Genomic DNA, 26376 nt, shown 5'->3' on the forward strand with positions numbered 1-26376 from the left:
AATGTACTCATAGAGATTTATTTGATACCAGAGGACTGGAGAATGAAAAGCCATTTGTAACACTTACAATCTGACTTCCTAAGTAAAGGTAACTGCAGGAAGTAAAACAAGATGAAGAATGGAGAGATGACAACAGCGTGAGATCACCAGTGAATCTATGATTTCTGAGGCTTTGCTTCCATGATCTAAGTAAGAACTGCGGGCTGCTCTACCTCATTTCCAACCTCCTGCTCTCCCTATGTTGTTTTCCAGCAAATAGGTCCCCTAAAAAATGCATTACAATTCTAAATAAATCATCAAGGGCCCTATTCATGGAAATGAGGAAAATAAAGAAAGAAAATAATGAATAAGTGGCAAAAGATAGATTCAGATATGTAATAGGCAATATAATCTCAGGAAAAAAAAAAACCTTAAATAAAAAATTCAAAGAAGGAATGATCAATGAAAAACAGAAAAACAGAAGGACATAAAAAGCAAGCAGGCTAGAATAATTCAGGAAAGAAAATGAATGAAAATAAAAGCCATGTTTAAAATTTAAAAAGTAAGATAATCACAACTAGAAATACATATTCAGAGATATGTGTCTAGTCCAAAGAAATCACTTACACAGAAAAACAAAATAGTCATGGGAAAATATATAGATATGAAGAAAAACAAAGTAAAAACAAACAGAAAATTCACTAAGAAGAGAGCAGAACACAGATTTGAAAAAATATTCAAAGATATATTAGAAGAAAAAAATTGTAAATAATTCTGATTATGAGATCAAAAGATTATGTCATGCTCAGAACTTTGGGACTGAGTGCTCAACCACAGTGATATTCTGATAATAGTACCAGACTTCATGGGTAAGAAGAAAGAACTTCATTGAACATCCATTTAGAAAAACAAGCTTACTTAAAAAAACAACAAAAAAATTATGTTGACCTGTGATTTCTCTACTTTATCCCTCAATGCCTAAAGGTAATGTTAGATTTAAAAAGACCTGAGAGAAAGCATTTTATACTCAGTCAAAAACTTCCTTCTAGTATGAAAACAAGCAGATATTGTCACCATGAAATAGCTCAAGGAATATAAAACACATGAGTTCTTGGAAAACTACTTGGTGAGGTACAGAAAACAAAGAGATGAAATAAATAACTCGGGTATGAGAATCCTTTTTTTTTTTTCAAAGAGACTAAAGGTAACCACTAAATGCATCTAAACAATAGAATTTTCTATATCCTATAACTCAGTGAATGATATAATCCTCCTCCACTGATGCTCCTAAATAGAAGCTCAGAAGTCACTCCAACTGATCCACATTATATAATGAACTGGTGGTCAGGACTAACAAAGGCAATCTCTTTAATATTTTTCATCTGATTGTTTCTTGTACTTCATGGTCTCAGCCTTGGTCTAGGCCTTCCTCATTTATATGCCTGAAGGGCTAAAGCAGTGCTCCAGTTGCTGTATACTTCACTAGTTTGATCCATCTTCCTCAAACTACTCAAGTGACCTTTCTAATACATACATTTTATTCTTATTTCACCTTTCAGTGATGTTTCACTGCCTTCCTAATGAAATCAAATCATCTTTGTAAATCATGAGCTGCCTTTCCCAATCCAACCCATTCTTAACTTTTCCAAAATCATCTGTCACTACTCCCATCCTCACATTATATGTTCTACCCATGCCAAATACCTTGATTTTTTCAGAGACAGACATGTTCACACTCATCCCTGTATCTTTGCATATGAGGTTCTCTTTCTTTCTTCTCCAGGTAATGCCTATTCATTCTTCAATTCTCAACTTAGAAATCACTTCCTAGTAGAAAGCTTACTTGACATCTTCTCTACTGTTTCCAATATGGTAACATGCTGCCTCCTATATGATCAATGAGTTCCTTAGAAATAACTTAACCATAGGGTTATCAAGTAGCTTGTTGAGTAAGTTTGCATCTTCTCATTTCTTTGTTTTCATGAGCCACCTAACATATATCACCTTTAAAAGGTCATGGTTAATTTTGGCCTTTTGTTCTTCCTACAAAATACTGTTCCTTCCAGTCTCAGTTCATATTTCAGCTCTTTTGTGAGATTCTTTCATGTTAATCAGTCCAAATTAAATGCTCCTGCCTCTATTTTCCCCAAAACTAAGCTCTTACTTTTCCTTCCAGGTCATGTTGTATCCTGTCTTGCATAATGATTTAGTGTTTCTGTGTCCACTTCCTCCACAAATAACTGTCTGGAGAGATGGATCGTTCTTTTTTCATCTGCACATTCCTCATGGTGCCCAGCATTATACTTTGGTAGGAGCTCAGTAATATTGAGCCCCAGGAGGAATATTACCTTCTTCTTTGGATTTCTTTGTTAGTAAAGGCTCAAGTTGTGAAGTAGTTATATGGGATATGGGAGTGATCTCTGGCAGTGGAACAGACTTAATTTTACTAAACCTGAAAAGCCATTAGTATCATGTTCTAACCAACCAGCCTGCTGAGAAAAGGCAGTTCAATTCACCTGACTCCTAAAATAAATAATATCCCAAAACCTCTCAGAGAAAATGATCTGAAGAAGAGAAAATGTGTATTTCATATCAATAATTATATTCCAATATGGTGACTGTCATGATAGAGCTAAACAGAGGGTACTCATGAAGTACTTCTCCCATATTGGAGAGGGAGAGATTTCTGGATTGCTCTTGCATAGATAGGTTTCTCTAGAATCAGTGTGCTATTTATGTTAGTAGAAATCACACTTTATCATGGTTCAGTATATTTTAATCTCTTTCAAGCATGGTCCTCTTAATGTAACCCATTTAAAACGCAATTCATGAGACCTTTTGTATTTAGAATGACAGTGGTCACCATTAAGAGGTTCACCCTATATGCACGCAGCATGCATTCTTAGTGATTAAGGATAGTTTTTCATATAGGTTATAAATTGTCATATTTCTATTAGTGTCTATTTCCCTGGTAAGTCTTACTTCCAAAATTATATTGTAAATTAGGCATCCCAAATCCACTGAAATTATTAGCATTTCTTTAAAAGTTCTCAAACTACACATTCATCAAAATTTGACCAAACTCTATTTCTGTTTCATATGAAGACAATTTATATTTTAATGCTTTTATTAAGATTTTGGAAAAAATAAATGGTAGTTTGTAAAGCGTACAAGTCTCAAATGACTATATCTATTTTCTGCAAATAAAAGTATTAGTGCATATTTGGTAACATAAGCTTAAGCTAAAAAGGGATTGTTTTAGGTCAAATTTCTACTTACCCAATCGATTTTATCCACATTCCAATATTTTTTTAAATCTCGGAACTGTATTAGCATTCCCTTCAGTCCCACAACAATAATGCTTGCAAGGACACACTAGAAATAAAACGTAAGTTGAAGAAGAAGCAACGTAAAAATTTTAACTTAAATTTAAAAGGGCTAAGGTATTTTTATTGTTTTGTTTTTAAAGTACTTAATAGAGAAAAGCAATAACCAATTAGAAGACAAAAGCAATTTTGTTTAAAACTAACCTATTATTGTACTTCAGGAATATAATATATATTCTAGAAATTCATAAGGTAATATTTGTACAATTCTAAACAACAAGAGCAAAAAGAAAATAAGTAAATGGTAAGGGTGAACATCATGAAGCTAAATGCCCTCTTTATACACATTCACAGTCATTTGTTTGAAATGTATTTGTTGCACGAAATTAAATATGTATATCATATATTTTCTTATAACTGCCTTAAATGTCAATTATCTGATTTCACCTGAAGATATTTATAACTCTCTTGAAAAGCAAACTTGATTATTGGAAGATCCTACCATGGAAATTGTTTATTCTCACTGCACAGATGAAAAATTAGAATAACAAAGGATGGAGACTGGCTCTCATAAGCCCAGTGTTTTGCATTCCTTTGGTGCCTCAGGCTTATGAAGAAGAAGGTGAAGCACTGGCACTAATGTTCTGAATCACTTTGTGTAACAGATATATCAACAAGCGGGAAGCTGTATTTTGTTTCCTAATTCCTTGTCCCAGCACATATGTTTCTCTAACAGTCAAAGTTTTAGTAAAATTTATACTTCTTATAACAGAATATGCCTAGTTCCACCCTCCAGATGAGCACAGAATAAATCTAGTTCTACAATACCATTCTTATGTGAGAGCCAAAAACGTAAAAAAAACAGCCTCGGTACCCCCTCCCACACCTGCCTCAAATGTGGTAGTTTTCCACACCTCCTCCATTCAAACCTTACTTCTGTAACAGGGTTTCTAGATTTAGGATTGTTGAGGTTATACTTCCAAGGAATTTTATAAACAATGATTCCCATGAAAAGTTAAATTAAAAAGTAGATAGTGAAAAAGCACTACCATACCATGGGCAGCCAGTAAAGCAAAGGTCCTATTGCGTAGATGACTATAAGGACGAAAATGCAAGATATTAGACAAGCCACCTGTAAAATACAAGACAGACAAAAAGGAAAAAGAAAGCCTTGAACTTTTTTATTATGTCAAAGTTATGGGGTGGGGGGATAATTCTTAGTTTATCTTGATTAGAAGAAACAAAATGTTGACACATAACTGTTAAATTGCTTAGACTGTCATTATCTATATTTTGCAACTGAGGGAAGCCAAATGTGACAGCTGACAAACTGGTGCAATCAAATTAAGTCAGTGATGAGAGAAAAGCAATTTCACACAAAGAAATAGGACACCATCAACTTTTATCACACATCACACTTATGGCTTTTTTGTTTAATAGTGAAAGTGACATTTCAATTAAAAGTTCTTAGCCTGTTGTTGTTTAGCCTGACTCCCCTCCTTATTTTGTAGGAGGTTGTTCGAGCAATAACTGAATATGTGGCTTAGGATTTTTCTCTGCCGATAACTTCCACTGAAGCATTTACCTTCTCCTTTGGATTTCTTTGTTAGTAAATGCTCAAGTTGTGAAGTAGTTATATGGGATATGGGAGTGATCTCTGGCAGTGGAACAGACTTAATTTTACTAAACTTGAAAAGCCATTAGTATCATGTTCTAACCAACCAGCCTGCTGACAAAAGGCAGTTCAATTCACCTGACTCCTATAGCCATGTTCCACTTGATGGAGAACTTGATTTCACAGAAGCAAATGTTCAGGACCTAATAAAACATTTGGCCAGCTGCCTTCCTAACAAGAGAAAAGAAGGCTTTCACAGGGTCATGAAGATGCCTAGAACATCATTATGGAGATATCAAAGGGAATTTGGACATAGTAGAATGGCTTAAATTAAAAATAAATATATGAACAAACAATCAATATCAAAGGCTGGCAAAAACTCAGAGCAATTGGAATTCTCAGGCATTGATGGTGGGAATGCAATATGGTACAGCTACTCTGAAACAGTTTGGCAGTGTCTTACAAAGTTACACATACACTTACCTTATGACTCAGGACTGGCTAAGAGAAATGAAACGTATGTCCACGTGAAACCTAAATATGTATTTATAGAACCTTTATTCATAAACACCAAAATCATAAATAACTAAAATATCAAACAATTGGTGAATAAATTGTGGTACATCCATTCAATAAAATACAACTCAGCAATTTAAAAAAATGGATGAAATTCAAAATCATTAAACTAATGAGAGAACCTAAACACAAAAGGCTACATACTATAAGATTTCATATATATGACTTTCCGAAAAAAAGATAAATTATAGGATGCTAGAGGCTGGAGGTGGAGGCAAAGAATTGACTACAAAAGAGTATGAGAAAACTTTTTAGGGTGATAGAAATATTCTATATTTTGATTTTACTTGTTATACAACAATTTTTTTTCAAAAAAAGTGAACCGTATACCTTAAAAGAATAAATTGTACTATATCTAAATTATACCTCCATAAACCTTATTTTTAATAAAAAAAAAAAAAAGAAACCTGGGAAGAGATCTCTAACAATTGCTTACATGCATATGTCCACACCCAGGGTAAGTCCAGCAACAGCGCTTGTCCTAACCTTGTACTATTAAAAGGTGTGTATATGGGAAGAGGGAGAGTGGAGTGGCAGTAGCTATAATTATTCTGCTAAGCAAGCAGTCATTCAAGGCCTTTTCCTGTTGGCAGAGGCTGAGGGAGTCTGTTCTCCCCTCCATAGTTTGTGTAACTCATCACAAACAGTCTTCAGCATACAAAGGGGAAAAACAATTCTTACTTGGGAATTAAATCAGTAGGGGAACTAATGATTGCCACTTAAAAAAAGTTATAGTACACCAAATTGTCACTACCCTGATCATTTCGGAGTAATTGGTGATTTTACATAAGAATTTTTAAACAATAAAATATGATGCCTGACATTCTACTAGACTGCAAAGAGGTAGGTGTCAGAGTGCAGCTCACAGGATCCAGTCAGAGAGCTCAGTCAGTGATTCAGTAAATCCATGTTTACATGAAAAGAAAAAAATACCAACAGCTAAGGTTTATTTTAAGACAAAAGACAATGGCATGTACCCTTTTTGTGGGACTCTTCACTCATATCTTTACAATGTACCTGAAACCAAAACCCTAAATCTTAGGAGCTGGAATGAACTTTGGACACATGCAGTTGCAATTACTTGGAAGGATCTGAGACACAGAGAGGCAAAGTGACTATGCCAAGGTCATAGAGCTAGGGAGTAGAAAGCATGAAGGTAATACAAAATATGTACTGAATTGGGATCCAAAAACGCCAAATATATTTTAAGGTTCCCAAATTTATTATAGTACACTAAAGCTGTTATAGAAATTACAGCCTAACTAAATAATTCTATTTAAAAACAGTAAATCACAACTACATTTGGGCTTTTCTCTAAATAATATTAAATTTATCTTTTATTTACATGGTGCTTTGTATGTTCATCAACAACAACTGAACTACAATTTCAGTCTTGTAGTCAAAATAAGTCAAGAGTTAAATGGATCTTATTTGGTAAAGGGTGACAAACTATGGGTGAAAAAGACTATTTTTTACCTTAAATGGTAAGTCATGTAATGAAATAGACCATAAGTAAATGGGTTATGTTAGCTCCCTTAATGTACTTGCCTCATCATTGTTGATGCCCTTGGTCAAAAGATAAGTTCATCTAATCAGACAAGAAACTCTTAGCAGCTCTGTCCAGTGTATATACTCCCCAGTCATGGAAATTAATAATATTATAGTGTCTGCCCTCAAAGCTCTCAAAATACTGGTATTCATTCTCTTCATAAAGAAGAAGCCAGGACACTGAAATTTGGATTTGTAAAAAGTCTTTGAGATTATGCAGTGAAAGCCATCATTCCATAATTGGCCAACTCAGTGAATTCAAAAAGAGCTCAAATTAAGATAAAATATTTGCAGTGTATAAAATAGAATTCTCTAACTTCAGGATTCTGTAATAACCCACTTAAGCTATATTTCAAGTGTCATCTACTTTCTTCGTATATTTTACTTTGCATATGAGGTATTATTTTCTTGCCTTTCTCTGACCTACTTTGAGAAAAATTTGAAAAACAAGTTAAAACCAGAGCAAAAGAGATGAGCTTGCTCCTTTTTTAATCTCAGAAAACAAAACAAAACTAGCTCCTTCTTAATAAGTTTCAGGTTGGCTTCTATTGCAATTAGTAAAGCGTTCACACAATTACCCACTGGGCAAACACTGGCTAGGATTTTACTCTTTAACTCCTTCTTTCCATATCATACTAACTAAATGTCCAAATATATTTTTGCTTCAAAATCGTAACTACTGATATTTAAGAGTTAATTCTGCATAAAAGATAATGAAATAATCTATATTTTATTCTTGTTATGTTCTCAATTATTTTATATGCTGTATGTTAGTTACAAAGATGACCATGCATGCATTTTTATTATCCATACCTATATATTTGGTTGGGAGTAGAGGGAGAAACCAGTCATTTACTTCCTAAGTAGTTGTCAAAGAAGGCATAAGTAGTTCTTGAACTCACTGCATGCGCAGTCTTGTGGAAAGTAGTGAAATGGCAAAAGAGATGGGCAAGAGCAGAAAGAAAAAAGAGAGAGATGACATTGGATAACTAAAGCTAGATTAAGAAGGTTTTAAAGGAGATGAAAGCAATTAGCCAAATTTTGAAAGAATAAAGGAATACAGTTTGGCAAATTAGAATGCAGAGACAATCTCAGTGTTGCAGAAAAACATGCCAGCTGTTGTTTTCAGTTGTGGCTGAGCTGCCTGTGCAGCAGACTCAGTCTCTCATCCCTCCTAGTTATACCTCCCGAGCTCCCTGCAGAGCACCAGCAGATCTCCTCTGTTGGAAGTGAAGAGAAGCATGCAAGGAAGAAAGCCAGGGGACACTGAGCCTCCCTCCCATAGTTACCGTTCTTTACAGGGAAGGAGAAAAGGAAGAAATGTAATTTTTTTGTGCTATTTGTCTAAGTTGTGCTACAAATTTCTTATTCTCCTGAAGGCCTTTCTTAGATATGCATGCTTTGGGTGTCACATCTAAAGGGGGTCACTGTAAAAAGGGTTTCTTCATATGGAAGATAGAAATGTGTCTGATGACCATGGCACTTGGTGTTAAATGATCAGTAACTCTTGTTGTTCCAATCCAAACATTTGGTTTCATTTTCTAAAGCACTGAAAGTCTTTACCATCAACTCACTTCTGTATAAAATTGTCCCAAATTCACTGTCATAACAGCCACATATGGCTCTTGAGGACTTGAAATGTGGCTAGTTCATATTAAGGTATGCTGAAATCTAAAATACCAGATTTTGAAGCCTTGTACCAAGAAGAAAATAATGTTAAAATATCATTAATAACTTTTAAATTATTAACTTTGAAATATTAATGTTAAAATGATAACATTTTGACTCCATTAGGTAAATTAAAATATAAAATTAAAATTATCAATTTCTTCTACTTCTAAAAATGTGGCTACTAGAAAATTTAAATTATCTGTGTAGCTCATATTATGTTTCTGTTCAGTTGTGCTTCTCTAAAGTGCATGATCCTAAGCCTGGTTTTAAATGGGATTTTCTGTAAATGTGCGATATTAAGCAGTAATTTAAAAAAAACTGTCCAGCCTAACCAGTCTCTTCTAATGTCAGCAAAACTGGTAGTTTTCTTTTATAGTTATTGGAAGCTCTCATTTCTCATTCATTATTTTCTGTAGTAGTTACCTAACACCTACCACATGCCAGGTCCTGGGCTAGCCACTGAGGATACAGTGAACAAAACCAGACAAGGTTTTGTGTTCTCCAGTAGCTTTAAGTCAAGGATAGAAGGGTGACATCAATCATATAATCACACTAATGAACATTTAATGTCAAATAGCACTAAGGACGCTGACAAAGAGGAACATGACAGACCCAGAAATGGCAGTGAGATACCAAGGATGGGAGGAATTCACATAGAGAGGAAGGGAAAGGCAGCCTCAAAGACAAAGGGAACAGACACTGGAACCCACAAGGGCTGGAGAAGGACTAGGTCTGAGAATGAGGTGGAGAACAGGCCAAGAAGAGGCTGTGCCAGGAGGCACTCAGCGCCTGGTAGACAGCAGAAATGTTTGAATTCTAAGACCCATGCAAAGCCTTTTAAGGGCTTTAAGCAAAAACAACATGACCATATTTGCATTTTGTAAAGATAGCTTTAAACAGAAATACCATTTCTACAGAAATACCAGAAATGTTTCTGAATAAAAGTCAGTTGGTGAATTCATTAACAAGTGTAAGATGATTATCACTGATCCTTTGATTGGTTGTCATTAGCCTAAAAAATGAAGATTGTTTGTCATCTACATCAATTTATGGGATATAAATCTAGTCCCTAAGAGAATCAGAGCCATTTAAGGGGTTGTTTTGTGAAGTCGTGTCACATAGAAAGTTGCTTTCACAAATAGCCTATTTAGAGCAAAACTTTTAAGGCCTGGCTTACGTAGTGCTTTCTCGGAACCATGCCAGTTATCAGTTTTACCCACATAAACTTAACACTTGCAATGCTAAAGGTCTGAAATGACTACCATGGGAAAGCATCCTCAATTTGAGTATGCACGTTAAATCAGATTCTTTCCCTGTGCAATTTAATGGGAGTTGTTGAAAAGATTAGTGACCATCTCAACAAGCAGAGGAGCATGAAAATATCCTACCACTGAGCTTTGTTTTCCTGGAATAGTGTTTTGACAGATTTTTTTCATTTCTTTTGAAGGCTGATGAATAGAATACCATGCAGAAAAAAAAAATTCCTATTAAATAAAAAGTCCTTAGAAACGTTCTGCTGTTCTAGTCATTCAAATGTGTGGCCTCCAGAACAGAGAAGAGAAGGGGCGCTGATTTATCCCAACCATATTAATCAAACATCTGTACACCCAACTCAAGTGAAAAAAAATCCCAAATTTAAAATAAGTATAAGCTTTCTCAAATTATTCTCTTTCAGACACTCAGTATTAAAGGTTACAAAGATGAATCAGATAGAATGATTATTACTAAAATAGTAATTAGAAAAGCAGGGAAATGCCTAAGGAAACCCCAGTTATGGAACACATTGAAAGTGGAAACACTTCAAAGATTCTATTTCAACATTTTCTGCCCATGTGATAAATGAGTATGTTAACTTGCTCAAGATCCTGCCGCACAGTGGGCAACTTGGACTAGAAAACTGTCTCATTGCATCTTGACCATACCAGGATGTTTTAACATTAAGTGTTAAAAAAACATTCTAAACATATTTAATTATTTTCTAAATAACAATAGTAATAATAAAATCGATGATCATTGTTAACATTTTAAGGACATTTAGTGCTGAAGCACTGTGCTAAATAAGCATTATTAACTCCTTTAGTTGTTGTAATAATTCTACTTTAATAGGCAAGTCTACTTATGCCAGAGAGGTCAAGTTACTTGTGCAAAGCCACTTCACTAGTGGTGAAGCCAGGGTACAAGCCCAGGCTCTGGAGCCCAACGCCGAACCACTCACTATGTTTATTGAGCCTGACAATGAAGAGAGAAACCTAATACATTCACTCTGGTAAGAAACCAGGAAGAAACTACTATAGAATCCAGCTGGCACAATAGCTCACACCTGTAATCCCAACACTGGGAGTCAGAGGTTGGAGGATTTCTCAAAGCCAGGAGTTCAAAATAAGCCTGGTCAACAAAGCAAGACCCTTATCTGTACAAAATTTGAAAAAAAAAAAAAAAGCCAGGTGTGGTGGTGCATGCCTGTTATTCCAGCTACTCTGTATACTGAGGTGAAAGGATACTTCAGCCCACAAGTTTGAGGCTACAGTGAGCTATGGTGGTGCCACTGCACTCCAGCCTGGGCAACAGAGTAAGACTCTGCCAAAAAAAAAAAAAAAAAAAACTGCTATAGGATCCTAGGATTTTACAGATAGAAGAGTCATCAGAGTAGGGAATAATATTTAAGTTCACTGCATATTAAACCTTCAAATTTAGATCACAAAGATTTGAGAGTACAGTTTGCAAAAATGTTTACACCACTACAGAAGATGACCCTACACTTGAAAATCCAAGCTGTTTAAAAATCCATCAGATTGCTTGTGTCATATAAACCAAGGTTGGATGAGGATTTTACTTCTTAGCTGATGAGCTGTGGCAATTATTTGTCAAATTACAATATATTCAGAATTGATTACTGCTTCTTTTCATGTACTCTATGATACATGGATATGAATTTGATTAGTTAGTTTTATGTTAAATTTTAATATCTATTGATCACTTGCCCACAAGGTCAAGAACCACATACTTTTCAAACTTAATTATTCTACAACCTAAAATAGTATTTAATAAGGAAGAGTCCCAATGAATGTTTTAAAAGTTCTCATTTGATTCCTATCTTAAACATAAATTGTTTTAATAATGGTTACCTGTTAATGTTAATTTTTTATGCTAAGATACACATGATTTTTCTTGTGTATCCAAGTTTTGAAGTAGATCTATCTGGGTTCCAATCCCGGCTCTGCCATTTACTACCTCTATGACCTGGGTAAGTTACTTTAACCTTCTTTTCCTCAACTTTCTCATGTAGAAACTGAGGATAATAATTACACCTCCTTCTTAAGGTTGCCTAGACCATCAAAGGTTTAATTTTTCATAGGATTAAACAAGTTCATTTATAACAAAAGTATGACAGCCGATGCCTGGCACACAACTCAATATCTCAACCACCATCATCATCAATAGCAACATCTTCATCACTATGATTGTCATCATCAACATCATGATCATCATCATCATCTTACCAGTATCCAGCAGAATGCCTGGTATATCACAGGCCCTCAATACATGTCAAATTGATTTGAGTTCCTAAAAATTATAATAATTGTTTAACCTAAAATACGTGCAGATATCTTATTATACATTTATATACCTGTACATATCTATAGATAGAAATTTCAGTGTCAAAGATTGATTTCTTTTTCATGTAATCGATTTTATTTATTTAAAGACAGTTAACAAAAATGGGAAAACGTCATGTTGACCATTTAGATTAGAAAGAAAGAAAGAGAGAGGCACCACTAGAGGGAGCTTTGGCCTCAAAGGTTGCTAACCGTAAAGCTTCAATTTGTACAGAATTTTTTAGTTTCCTTGTTGAATCCTTAGCTTTCGGAAGTGTCATTTATAGGAAAGAGATGAGAGAGAGAAAGACTTTCTTAAAACAACTTAGAAAAAAAATTAAATAAGTGAAAATAGTTTCAGGGCGTTAAAGAGAAGCTAGCTCTTCCCACTCTCCTAGAAGGGGAGTGAAGGCCCAGCAGTGCTTTGTCCCTGAGAAACAATTCAGTTACCTGTGTTTTCGCTCCTGTGCTGTACAGGCCGGCCGTCCTTCCCATGGCAGCAGCACTTGGTATGCAGAAGAAAAATGAAGAAACTATATTGCTGAGGCCATGGGCCAAAAATTCCTGCAAGATTCATAATGAGAGAATATATAATATCTTAATCACAATCGACTTTTAGAGACTGCAGGTACAATTTGTCACATAATGAGGCTTGTTTGTATTCAGATTTTGTTCTCCCCACCAGCTGGGATTTAACAATTACAATACAAATAGCTAACATTTATTGGGTGCTTACAATGAGCAAGAAATTGTTCTCAAGCACTTTACTCATTTAATCCTCAGAACAACCTTATAGGGAAATACTATTTTTTTTTTAATGCTCTCTGTCATCAATTTCTCCACCATCTTTAAGTCACCTCAGTCAGGTTTTTCTTCTCATCACTACACAAATGACCTTCACAATGCTAAACCAATGGTTCATTCTTGGCTTCCCTTGCCTAAAAGAGGCATTTGGCATAGTTGCTCATTTCTTCCTCCCTAAAGTCTCCTTCACTTGGCTTCTAGGATGTCCCTGATTTCCTCCTACCTCCCTGGCCATCACATTGTAATGCCTTTTGTGGTTCCTTCCCATCTAACGAATTGCAAATATTGGAGGACTGCTTCTCTTCTCTATCTACATATAAGCTACTCAAATACACATTGACAACTCTAAAATTTTTATCTGCGACTTGGACCATTCTTCTGAATGTCAGACTGTATACCCAATCTACTACTAAGCATCTCCCTTTGGATGGCTAACGGATATCTCCAACTTCCTAAATTGGGCTACAGCTGTCTACCACCCAACCTGGTTCTCCCATGTTCTTCCCTATTCAAAGTTCCAATTGCTTAGATTGAAAGCTTTAGGGTTATTCTTGATTTTTCTGCTCCTTCTTTTCCCAAATGGCACCCATATTCAATCCAGAATCCATATACTTCCATCTCATCCATCACTACATCATGGTCCAAGTCATCAAATCTCACTTGGATTATTGCTAATTCCCCTTAACAGTATTTTTGCATCTGCTGTTGCTAGTAAGCACAACAAATATCCCTGCCCTTGTAGAGCTGTGGTGGTGGAAAGCGAATGCTGGCAAGAAACAAGATAAATACAGAAAGCAAAACAGAGGAAAGCATGGGCAAATCTTGAGTTTAAGATTTTAGATTACCAAAGAAGGCCTCCCTGAGAAAGGAGCATTTGAATAAAGAAGCTGGCTGAGCACGGTGGCTCATGCCTGCAATCCCAGCACTTTGGGAGGCCGAGGCAGGGGATCTCTCGAAGCCAGGAGTTTGAGACCAGCCTGAGCAACACAGCAAGACCCCTACTTTTAAAAAATGAAAAAAAAAAAAGTAGCCAGGCATGGTGGTGCATGCCTGAAGTCTCAGCTACTGGGGAGGCTAGGGCAGGAAGATGGCTTGAGCCCGGGAGGTTGAGGCCTCAGTGAGCCATGATCATGCTACTCACTCCAGCCTGGTCAACAGAGTGAGACTTGTCTCTAGAAAACAAAAATTAAAATAAATAAATAAATAAATAAATAAATGGAGGAGCTAAGCAGGTATTGGAGGGAACAGAATTCCCAGAAAAGGGAAGAGCAAGTGCAAATATCCATAGCCAGAAGCATGACTAATGGGTTCAAGAAGAAGCAAGGTGGTGGTGTTAGCACAGAGTGTAAAAGGGCATGAGACCAAAGAGGAAAAGGGTATTAGCAGGTTATATAGAGCCTTGTAAGCCATGAGAGAGGCTCTTACTCTGAGTGTGACCAGAAGCAACTGGGAAGTTTCGAGTAAAAGAAAGACATGGTCTGCATTGCTCACCATTGTATCCCTTGTACCTAGACCAGTGCCTGCTATGTATTAGAGTTCAACATATATCTGTGGAATGAATAAATCTACTTTTGTGAAGATGACAAAATTGGTGCACAGAGAAGATTAAGGTCACATAGTGTGAGAATGAGATTTGCACACAGGTAGTTCAACATTCATAAACCACCACACTGCAACTTCTCTGCAGAACAGCACAGCTCTGTAGGACCATGACAGGACTTCAAGCAGGACATATGCAAAAGTATTTTCAGAAATATGATCAGTGTAATCTACATCCCTTGGTATTCTAAGAATCGACCCTCACATTCTTTAGTTTTTTTTACTAAGAGTAATACTAGTGTTATTTGTACTTAGAAATCCATAATTATTAAACATTAGCATGCAATAATAAATCTGTTTGGATTCTCTCCTAAAAACAAATCAAAAAGAACATCATGATGCCTTTTATTTTAACCAAAATAAAAGGTATTATGAACCATCAATGTCAGGTTTTTAGCTTCCTATGAATGATTTCAATATTTTTCTTTTGTTTTGTTCAACCCACTCTTGCTATACAGTTAGGAAAGTTTTATTTTTCATAAGTTCAACATTTTTAGGATCTGGGAGTGCACAGTGCAATGATACAACTGGAGTGGAGAGGGACTGGGGGCACACTCCACCTGGTTGTCCTCAATTGAATATTTGAATTTTTTGGCAGATCCTTGAGCAAGAGCCAGTGAGGCCACATAGCCTACAAGTGCCACTCCGAAAGCTTCAGTGATTACCGCAGAGAGGATGTTCATCGGGGGAGCTCTAGGTGAGGGAATTCTGTGGAAAGAAGGACCATACTGAAGTCATCAAACTTCATGTAATTTCTGTAACAACTTGCAATGAATTTAACTGTGGCAATGACTCTGAAGTTTACATAGACTAAGTGAAATACCCATGAGAAAACCAAGCAGCCTTGCCCTTAGAAGCCCTTCATTTTCAACATTATTTAGCAGAAAAGCAAAATTACAAGGAACACCACAGGGACAGCTCCATGCATTTAACTGGCATTTACGCCCAGGGAATTCAGATTATACCACAGAAACTCTGACTCAACAGAAATTTCCTGTATCAGAACAAAAGCAAATCTGGAGCATTCTTTCATTCGAACCTTTCCAAATATTTATTAGGCTGGTGTTGCAGACTGTATTTCCTCCTTTGAATACTATAGTGCTGTATGCAAACACTGGTTTACTCTGAGCTACAATTCTTGAGTTAATCCCTAAATTTGCCATTGAGTTCATTATCTTAATTATGTTTTTAACTCAATCCTTTCACAGTACACTTAACTGTGCCTTACATCCATTAAGAAAAATATGTATAACGGCTCCATCTAACTAACGCTCTGCTTCAAAATACAGGACCATAGTTGTTTTTCCATCTCAAAGAACTGTTCAAAATATTTCTCTCAAATAATACCCAGCCTTTGTCTAATTGTCTTTTGAAAACCACTTGAGCCAAAGTATCATTATTTATTTATCCCTGATTATTATTTGGGAGACTTACACAAAAAATTAAAAAATAAATAAATAAATCCCTCAGGCAGTAGAAGAAAATGGGAAGAGAATTCATGTTGATTTTTAAAACCCAGTATGTAAGTAGAATGCTTCGCCCTTTCATAATAGCTATTTTATTTAATTCTCCCAACAACCTCCAAACCAAGCATCATTATACCCACTGTATAGAGGAGAAAACATTTTGAGAAAGGTTAGGTAATTTGTCTAACATCACAAGGTGAATGGCAGAGCTGGAATGCAATCTCAGCTCCATTTCTGTTCAAAGCCATGTTCTTGTTATAATTCCTTTAGTGGATGGGTCTGGAAAGGTCACTCAAAATAAAGGAGAATTAGAGGTGATAGAGGAGAGGCATGACTTTTTTTTTTTAACCCACCTACTTAAGTTTACCATTAAGACAAATTGATTTGTATCATTACAGGTTATTATGCTATACAAAACCATTTCAAAGTAAAAGAACTTTGTTTCACGAAGGCTGAGTGAGCCTAATTACTAATAACAACAAATCGGCATAAAAGGAATAATAAGCTGACTTTCAAAGGTAGAAAAGCAGGAATCTTTGAGAAAATTCAATTTGATTCATATAATCAGCATTAGCCTATATCTATATGTGCTAGAGATAGGATTTTTAACATTCCCTTTTTAATTCCTGAGAATTCTTCTACTGTTTCTCCATTTTCATGTAATTAGAAACAAAAATTTGGGATTGGAAGATAAAAATTTATAGGATTCAACAATTGTAACTTTGCCCCAAATTTATAATTATCAGTGTACATGTAATGCAGCCCATTCAAAGTGAATAACCCCTAAGACACTGTCCTCTTTCCCTCACATATTTTTATTTTCTTTCAGCCCATATGTGGTAGGACCTTTTGCTCATTTTAGGGTGAACATCTCTTTTGTTAAACTCCTTCTTGGCGGCCAGAGGAAGGCTACAGGCCAGTTAGGGAACCATGCCTTCTTCTCCCCTTCCACTCTCTCATTATTATATACTACCCAGGCCTAGGGCTTGCTATTTCAGATTATGCTTGTCTACTTTTACTATGATTTAAGTGAAATGAAAATAGTTATAGAATATGTGTGGTGGGGAAGACATAGGGCTGACTAAATCCCAGACCGTAACTCTCATTTGCAAAGTCAATGCCCTCTATTTTGTTAATAATATATTTGCAAATATTTCCCAAACCTTTTACCTGAAGCAATGCTGTATAAAGCAATTATCAACATCCTTAGTAAAAGGTGAAGTCTAGGAAGTTACTCTTTCTCTACACATGAAGTGTGTACTTCTATCATTTTGCAATAGAAATTAATCAGAATTAAGAAATGAAATATCCATACCCACTCACTCCCTGTCCCTTTCTCCATCAAAAATAAACAAACAAATAATATTTTTTTAAAAAGGACTACATTACCCTTGTGGAATATGACCAACTACTTCTAATCCATATGTGTTTTCCATATTGGTGCAATAACAAGCAAATGATGCAGCAATAATCTGTGTGGTTCCATTTGAAAAAAGAAAAAAATATACATTACTGACCTCTCAAACACCTTAAAACAATTTTTAAAAGTAAACATTGTTCTCATGTCCCATAAACATCAAGAATAATATAGCAGTTGCACAGATTTTCAAAAATAAATAAAATATTAAAAGTCAAAAAGTCAGTCAGTTTTGAGAGCACTGACAGTCTCCAAATTAGATGACATCCCAATCATATGGCTTTTCTAATATCCTACCGTTGTCAACCCAATTATGTCCAATTTTGAAGGGGAAAAACTACAGGATACAGGAGCATGTGTGTGCATGAAGACAGCACAATCCAACCTAAATACTTGCCTCCCATGATACGAAGGGATGCTTCATAAGACAGCACATTTTCTCTCCATGACAGCAGCCTTTCACAAGTTTAAGATATTGCATCAACATTCCTAATCCATGTTAGTAATCAATGATGATTTACAGTCTCCTTGAATATTTTTAAATTTTTAGCTTTTACTATTTCTTGTAGTGAAACATGCTGCTTCACAGCCTGCTGGGCTCAATGCTTTTAAAATGACCCCTATGGAGTTTCAGATACCCTATCCTTCTGTTACTGACGTATGTTAAGCAAGGTTACATGTTCCCTGCCTATACCCATAATCATCTTTAACATGCATATCAGAGCCCAGTTCACCAGCCACTGCATTCTACTGTTTTCCATCGATTTTCATTTTTCTGATAATTTTAATAGATATTAAAAATTTCACATGATTATGGTATCAGTTTGGAGTAATTCGTCTTGTAAAAGAGACACATCAGTTATCCACTTAAAGTACAAATTTACAATATACATGGCCAGAACAAAAGTATAACAAATTCACACTAGCAAAATAAGGAATATCTAATAATCAATGCCCAATAATATAATTTTGTAGGTTTTTTCCCCTATTCCTGTTGTTCTGTTCTCTGTGATGATATTTAGCTGAATTTGCAGAGGTTTTTTAAAACATCAAATAGGCTTAAAAAGCAAAACACCTGAAGACTTGAAGAAAAAGATAAAAAGGAACAAAACCATAAAGGTGATATTGTTAACATTTATAAATATTGTAATACGATAGTAGCATTTTCTAAAGAAGCTAGTAGTAGCTAAAGATTCAGGCTATTAAGTTAGAATCAGACATATTAACATACTTAAAAATTCCTACGCCAATTAATAAATTATAATTGTTCATAATCATCATGAAACATCTATACTAGGTCAGAAAATATTGAGAGCTATAAAGAAAATATGCCACAGTTACTAGATACTGGATTCTTATTGAAAATGGAAGTATACAGGGTATTTGATACACAGTTAATATTAAAATAAGTGCTCTAACTCACTGAATTAGCCTTTCAGTGTTGTACCTCCTCGCTGTATTTCTTTACCAAAATTAAACTTTCCTTATCAGTTGAGTAATTGGTCCTTCTTCAATATTAATTCAATATGCGTGTTTAAGGCCAGTACTGCCCTTAGACCTGGGCAAGAGGAGATTGCACCCCAGGTGTGACTGGTGCTTTAAAGCAGCAGTCCCCAACCTTTCTGGCACCGGGGATCCGGTTTTGTGGAAGACAATTTTTTCACGAACAGGGTTGGGGGAGGAGGGGTGAGATGGTTTGGGGATGATGAAGCTGTTCCACCTCAGACTATCAGGCACTAGATTATCATAAGGAGCACGCAACCTAGATTTCTCACATGCGCAGTTCACAACAGTGTTCGTGTTCCTAAGAGAATCTAATGCTGCCACTGATCTGACAGGAGGCAGAGCTCAGGCAATAATGCTCACCTTCTGCTGTGTGGCCAGTTTCCTAACAGACCATGAACTGGTACCAGTCCATGGCCCAGAGGTTGAGGACCCCTGCTTCAGAGAGTTCTAATCTGGCTTCTTCCAACTGTAGACTTCCCCACGAGAAGGGAGCTCTGTGGGAGTAGGGGGTTTGTGCCCAACTCAAACCTGTACCCTTCTTTCTGAACCACACTCTGGATACTTAAGAATCTATCATTTCCTGCCCAAATGTCCTTCTGCCTGCTTGCAGGGCATCTTCTGGAAGTCCATCCTCCCAGGGTGGCTCAAGAAAGTTGGCAAAGAGACAGTCATAGTGGTGATGGAGTGGAGATGTGTTTGGAGCCTGGACGTGAGAACAGAGGTGTCCACACATATACATATGAATGCCCTGGCAGGTGGGATAGAGCTGGAAAGTGAAGAGAGGGAGCAGAGCAAGAGGCTAGGTCTCCCCACGCTGCCCCATACTGGCAGAACATAAACGACTAGGAAAATTCTCTGTTCTAACCCGGCTTTCAAAGTCATCACTAAGGGATATTTGTCAACATAAGAAAACAGAATCTGTTATATTTAACATTTTGATCTATAACTTATAAGTATTGGGGCTTGCATTGGTACTTTTGCCTTGGGTCTTAGAAATGTTAGGGATAACACGTATAAAGAATACTTTTAATCTTATTGTAAGAATAATCGTAACTGGTTTTGCAGAGCATAAGAAACTGGTTTACTACCAGCTCAACAGCCTTTATCCCTAAGGCTATTTTCAATTTTTGGTTTTATGAAACATGCACTATAGCTTCCCAAGATATAATAAGCATTTCTTAATATCTACAGGACTTCGAGATAAGATGGTATGTTTCACGGTTGTTGCTGTGAAATCTAATAATCATAGTATTCTGTATTTTTATGGCTTATTTGAAATATACACACATATATATTATATAAATCACATATGTTATATAGATCTCAAATTATCAAGAGTATAGGATCATACATGGCCTAGTTATGGAGAGAAGCCTTTCGTATTAGTTGTATAGAAATGAGTCATAGCCTTCATAGTCAATTTCCAATGTGCTAGCCTTATAATTGTACATAAACCTACATAATTTCAACAATTAGAAGGAATATTTTAATAGATGAAGTTATTTAAACAACATTTATCATATACATGTATAACTCAAAGATCATTGAAAGACTAAAGCCAATTGATAGTAAATTAGTAGACTGTGGTTATATGTTAAGATTTTATTTTCAACTTAATGCTTTGTATAGTTAAGAGTTCCCATCAGAGGTTCTTGAAATTTCGAAACATATTTTCTAATGCCACAAGCCTTAGGAGCAAAATGTAATGTATTGCTTTTCCAGGTACAACAAAAAAATATTTTAGAGAACCAACTTTGGTCAGTGAAAATCATGAGCATCCTTTCAATGAAGCAAAATTAGGTAAGTAACAAAACCTTTCAATCATGAATGAACATTTATCAATTGATAATATTTCTATATATATCTTATAGGTGCCATATGAATAGGAAATGATACCACATTTTATTAATTTACAGAAGATCATGCCAGAGACATTTTAAGTCTCACCCTTATAAGTACCTCCTTATTTAAGATCTTAAGCTATGTGTTCTCTTATTTATATAAACCATTATAAGCATATGAGAACTGTTGTATAAATTGAAAACACGTGTGCCTTCTTTTTTAAATTATTGACTCAAAATGTTTCCTGTTCTTACATTAATGTATAGCCACGCAAATTAGCCCTGCTTTAATGAGAGACAGGAGTAGCTGAGGTTACTATAGACAATATAGTAAGCATCTGCAGATCTCCCCAAGAACTGGAAAGCTTTGCATGGCAAAAAGCTAAATGTTGATTTTATACTTACCAAAACCAAATCGACAGGAAGAACAACTTTAATTTTCCTTTTAAACTGTTCATTCAGCTCTTTAACAAGAACAAGGACCACAATGCTCAGCAAGGATAAAAGCAATGCTTCCAGTCGCACAGACTTGATGTTTTCAAAAACATATGCATAAATCTACAGTAATGAGAAAAAATACAAACAAAATCCAGGGTCACCTATAATATACCAATATGAAAATATGGCCCCAATAAACTCAATGATGTTTTATAAAACTATCTTAATGGCTAGGGAGAGGAAAGATATAGGTAGGAAGGTAGTCAGTGCTAATGCTATGTATTTATTTGCATCTACAAAATTTCTGTACCCTTGATTCTTTCATCAAACTCAGGGTTTGAACCTTCCTACATAAGAACACTGCTAAAGAGAATGACTCTTCTGGCTTCATCCCTGACACTCTGAGGGGCAGAGATGCTTAACTCCTTATTTATATGCAGATTCATCATCAACAGCAGTCAGGGGACCATGGGTTCCCCAACTTCAGGGCCCTCCTCAAACCCCAGAAGCAAACAAGCACACAGATCACACACAAAAGAGTTAAGAGCTGGCATTTAACTGACATCAGATATTTGGCTTCATGTAAAATATTAACATGTTCTCAGTCATTCAGCATTAACTTACTTGTTTATTGTCACTTACTTTATACCAAGCACCATGCCCATTGCGAGGTCTACATAGTAAAAAATTTAGACGTTGCTTCAGTATTCACAGAGCTCATGGTCTAGTGTAGGAATTGCTAAGTAAAACAATAAATTAATGCATACAGTGCTATGGACGTGGAAAGGGCACCTGAAGTATATGACTTAGAGTTTTGAGTGGTGGTGGGATGGGTCCTTCTCAAAGAAGATAAATGGGAGTTGGCCAGGTTATAGATGATAGAGGGGGTAAGAGGAAGAAACCTGATGGAAAATATTCTGCCTAAAGGGCCTATTTGTAAAACTTAGAGCATAAAATGGGAGGGGAGGGGTGCATGACTTCCTGAAAAGTATGGTCAAGAAATCAATACAACCATTTGTCTTTAAAAGTGTGCAGCCCTGCTTGAAGTTATATCTACATCAAAGAATTTGCCTGAAACTAGGAAGAAAGTATAATACATTAATATCAAACACTCAATCTTGGTAATTTGGGATAATCTGATGTGGCAGAAAAGGTAGGATCAATGTAAGAGTAAAGTCAACCAAAAGAACAACATTAAAGCGCTTTTTAAAATCAAAGGCTATGTTTCGATCAAGTGCCAATAACACTTTGTTCAACAACTTAGAATGTTGTTGATAGATATGTAAGCATCTAAATCTACTAGCACAAAAAAGATAGGGTGAGATTTTAAAGAACCCTAAATTAGGTGCTGAAAAATAATAACCAGCCAAACGCAATCCATCCTCTACATGAATGTTTGATATAAGGAAACTCACCTGGAATTTTGTTGTCTGGAAATTTAACACAGTGGTTCTCAAATTCATACAGAATATTAAATGCACAGAATATATTAGAAAATGTTGAAAGAAAATATTTATGGGTTTATACTAACAAACATAAAAGTATATTTATAATAAGTCAAAACATGATACTAAAAATATACAAGAAAAAGCGGGGTGCGGTGGCTCACCACCCAGAACTGTGGGAAGCTGAGGCAGAAGGATCGCTTGAAGCCAGCAGTTTGAAACCAGCCTGGGCAATATAGCAAGACTCTTTCCCTATGAAAAATTTTAAAAATTAGCTGGGTATGGTGGCATGCACCTGTACTCCTAGCTACCCAAGAGACTGCTGGCGGGGGGGAATCCCTTAAGCCCAGGAGTTCTAGGTTACAGTGAGCTATGATTGCACCACTGCACTCCAGCCTGGGCAGCGGAAGGAGATCCTGTCTCTAGCTTAAATATGTGTGTGCATGTGTGTGTGTGTGTGTGTGTGTGTATTAAATATATATATATTAAACATATATTACTTAAATATGTATTAAATATATATATAATATATATTAATTAAATATATATTAAATATATATAGAAAGAGATAGGGTCTCTAACTTAAAAACATATAATATATATATATGTGTGTGTATATATAGATATATGAAAAATTTTAAAACAGTAAAAACCCAGAAACATAACAGTTGCATTATCCAATATTAAAGATTATCCAACATATCATATTTGAACAAAAACTAAGCAGAATAAAATAAATTCTAGATTAAATGAGGTTAAATATAAAACCTGAAGTCATAGAAAATAAGTATTTTAAAATTAGCAGAGGACATAAACAGATAACAAAAGAAAACAAATGGTCAATAAACGTGTGAACAAAGAGCTCAACCACACTAGTAATCAAAGAAATGTAAATTCAAACTATAAGAAAGCATTCTTTCTTTTATCAAATTATTAATGATGCTTAAATAATAATTTAAATAGTGTAATCTGGGGGAAGAAATGGGAACTCTTTCACATGCCCTTGTGAGTATAAATTGTTGCAGTCCTTTGGTGATCTGATAAAATGTATGGAAAACCTTTGAAGGCAATAGATATGTTAATTAGCTTGAGTTTGGAAATCATTTCACAATGTATATATATATCAAAACATCACATTGTACATTTTGAATATACACAATTTTTATGTGGCAATTATATCTCAGTAAAGCTGAAAAAATAAAATAAACACTTTTGAACTGCTCTATTGTTTGCCTTAGCAATTCTACTTCAAAACATTAAGCTAGAACATAATTAAGCTCGTGTGAAAAAACCTTGTTACAAAGATATTCACTGAAACATTGTTTAAAACAGCATTGAAAATGGAATCCATTTAAAGAGTAAAATAAAAGAGAACTGGTTGAATTCTCTAGGTTACATATATACATACAATAGTCTACATACATTAAATTCATTATTTTAGACAAAATGTATATTTATTGACATGGAAAGACCTTCCTGTTATAATGCTAAGTCTGAAAAGAAAAGTTTCAAATAAATGTGTATGGTTTGACATTGTTATGGGCTCATTTGTGTGGCCCCCTCCGAGTTCATATGTTGAAGTCCTAACCCCCAGTGCCTCAGAATGTCACTATACTGGAGATAGGGCCTTTAAAGAGGTGATTAAGATAAAATGAGGTCATATGGGTGGGCCCTAATCCAAAATGACTGAAAAGAGGTTAGAACACAGACATGCACCTTGTACAGAAGAAATACCATGTCAGCACACAAGGAGAGGGCCACCATCTGCAAGCCAAGGAGAGAGGCCTTAAAAAGAGATCAAGGCCGGGAGTGGTGGCTCACGCTTGTAATCCCAGCACTTTGGGAGGCCGAGGCGGGCGGATCACGAGGTCAGGAGATCGAGACCACGATGAAACCCCGTCTCTACTAAAAATACAAAAAATTAGTCGGGCGTGGTGGCGGGCGCCTGTAGTCCCAGCTACTCGGAGAGGCTGAGGCAGGAGAATGGCGTGAACCCGGAAGGCGGAGCTTGCAGTGAGCCGAGATTGCGCCACTGCACTCCAGCCTGGGTGACAGAGCGAAGACTCCGTCTCAAAAAAAAAAAAAAAAAAGATCAAAACTGCCATCACCTTGATCTAGACTTCTTGATCACAGTCTCCAGGACTGTAAGAAATAAAGTTCTGTTGTTTAAACCACCCAGTCTGTGATATTTGTTTTGAAAGCCCTAGAAAGCTAATATAGATATTACTTTTGATGAAATAAAATTTCATGCTTCTAAATATGTATGAATGTATCTGGAATGTTAACAGCTCTGCATAAGAGCTTATTTGTATCTTCCATGTTTTCTCTTATGAAAATATATCACTTTGATAACTTTAGGGTTTTGAATTGTCCTTATATGTTTATTTCCAAAATGTCTCTTAACTTCTCTTTCTCTTGAACATGCTGAATCCAGTTTTTATAACTTCATTTCTATTTGTCCACAGCAGATTGCTCAAGTCTAGTTTCAGGTGATAAAGATTAGTTTTATTCTGGCACACAGGCTATTCTTATAGTAGCCTAACTTCTTGTGTTCTTTGTCCTTTCTATTTAGCATCTTAAATATAATTTGACCACAACTCAAAATATTGAGTCAAAACATTATATAGACAATGGATCAAAAGAATTTATATGGACTATATTTCTTAGAATATCATAAAATTCTGCTTAGTAGGTTTCCTCATCAAAGGACTCAGCCCATCTGGCCCACAGATCAAATGCACCTGGTATAAAGGCAGTGCATCAGGTTAAGCCTGAATACTGCATATTGAATTTTATCATTAACATGTTAAATATTTTGAGCGAAGAAAATGTACTCAATTAAGTGGAGCCTCACTGAGTGAAAATAATTAGGATAATAGAATTAGGATAAAGCAAATGTACTCAATTAAGTGGAGCCTCACTGGGTGAAAAGAATTAGCATAATGTAGGCTATCCAGACCCCCTTTTATCCATACAGTTAAAATGACAATAACAAAAAACCCACTAGTTATGTAATCAGATACATTAATAAACATATTAGGGGTCAGGTAGCTTTACTTACTATCTTTTTCACATAATTCTATTTTATTCCATGCTGCTTGAAAAGAAAAGTAGGTACTACAATGTCATCATTATGTTAGATGCAAATGACATTTTTCCTCTCTGTCTCTATGTTGTGGATGATAACTGTTCACAGGATTTCTACAGAAGGAAGAGGGTTCATTTCTTAAAGTTGCCCACTATTCAATCAATCCCAGGATAAAAATCCAAAATGATACTCAGGGAGAAATATTCTACAGGGAATGGAGATAGAGACGATGTAAAAAAACAAATTGTCCAAATGCTTTCTGATGATTTTTCATGATCTGAGGATAAAATTGAGAATATTATTTAGATGATTTGTCAGGAAGAAGACAAACATCCAAATATTTTAAAGCATTTAGAGAATATCTTTTCTGCTGTTTTATATGGTATTAAAAGTATGCCATGACAATGTCTGTATAAGAAAGAGTAGAAATATGCAAAACTTCCAAGCCATACCAAATTTGC

The 26376-nt window shown here is 35.6% G+C and overlaps 1 protein-coding gene across 2 annotated transcripts in view; it reads right to left on the reverse strand.

Moving 5' to 3' along the window:
• The window catches only part of SLC26A7 (solute carrier family 26 member 7), a 142784-nt gene that overhangs the window by 38036 nt on the left and 78372 nt on the right, over window positions 1–26376 (reverse strand). For both annotated transcript variants that reach the window (XM_030794979.1, XM_003268285.4), the window contains exons 6-11: window positions 21350–21502; window positions 17570–17652; window positions 15275–15422; window positions 12762–12875; window positions 4360–4437; window positions 3259–3354 (exon numbers count right to left, since the gene is read on the reverse strand). In XM_030794979.1, the coding sequence (XP_030650839.1) occupies window positions 3259–3354; window positions 4360–4437; window positions 12762–12875; window positions 15275–15422; window positions 17570–17652; window positions 21350–21502 (672 nt within the window). The remainder of the gene's footprint in view (window positions 1–3258; window positions 3355–4359; window positions 4438–12761; window positions 12876–15274; window positions 15423–17569; window positions 17653–21349; window positions 21503–26376) is intronic.

This window comes from Nomascus leucogenys, chromosome 16, assembly GCF_006542625.1.
Source record: "Nomascus leucogenys isolate Asia chromosome 16, Asia_NLE_v1, whole genome shotgun sequence".
Classification (NCBI taxonomy): Eukaryota; Metazoa; Chordata; class Mammalia; order Primates; family Hylobatidae; genus Nomascus; species Nomascus leucogenys.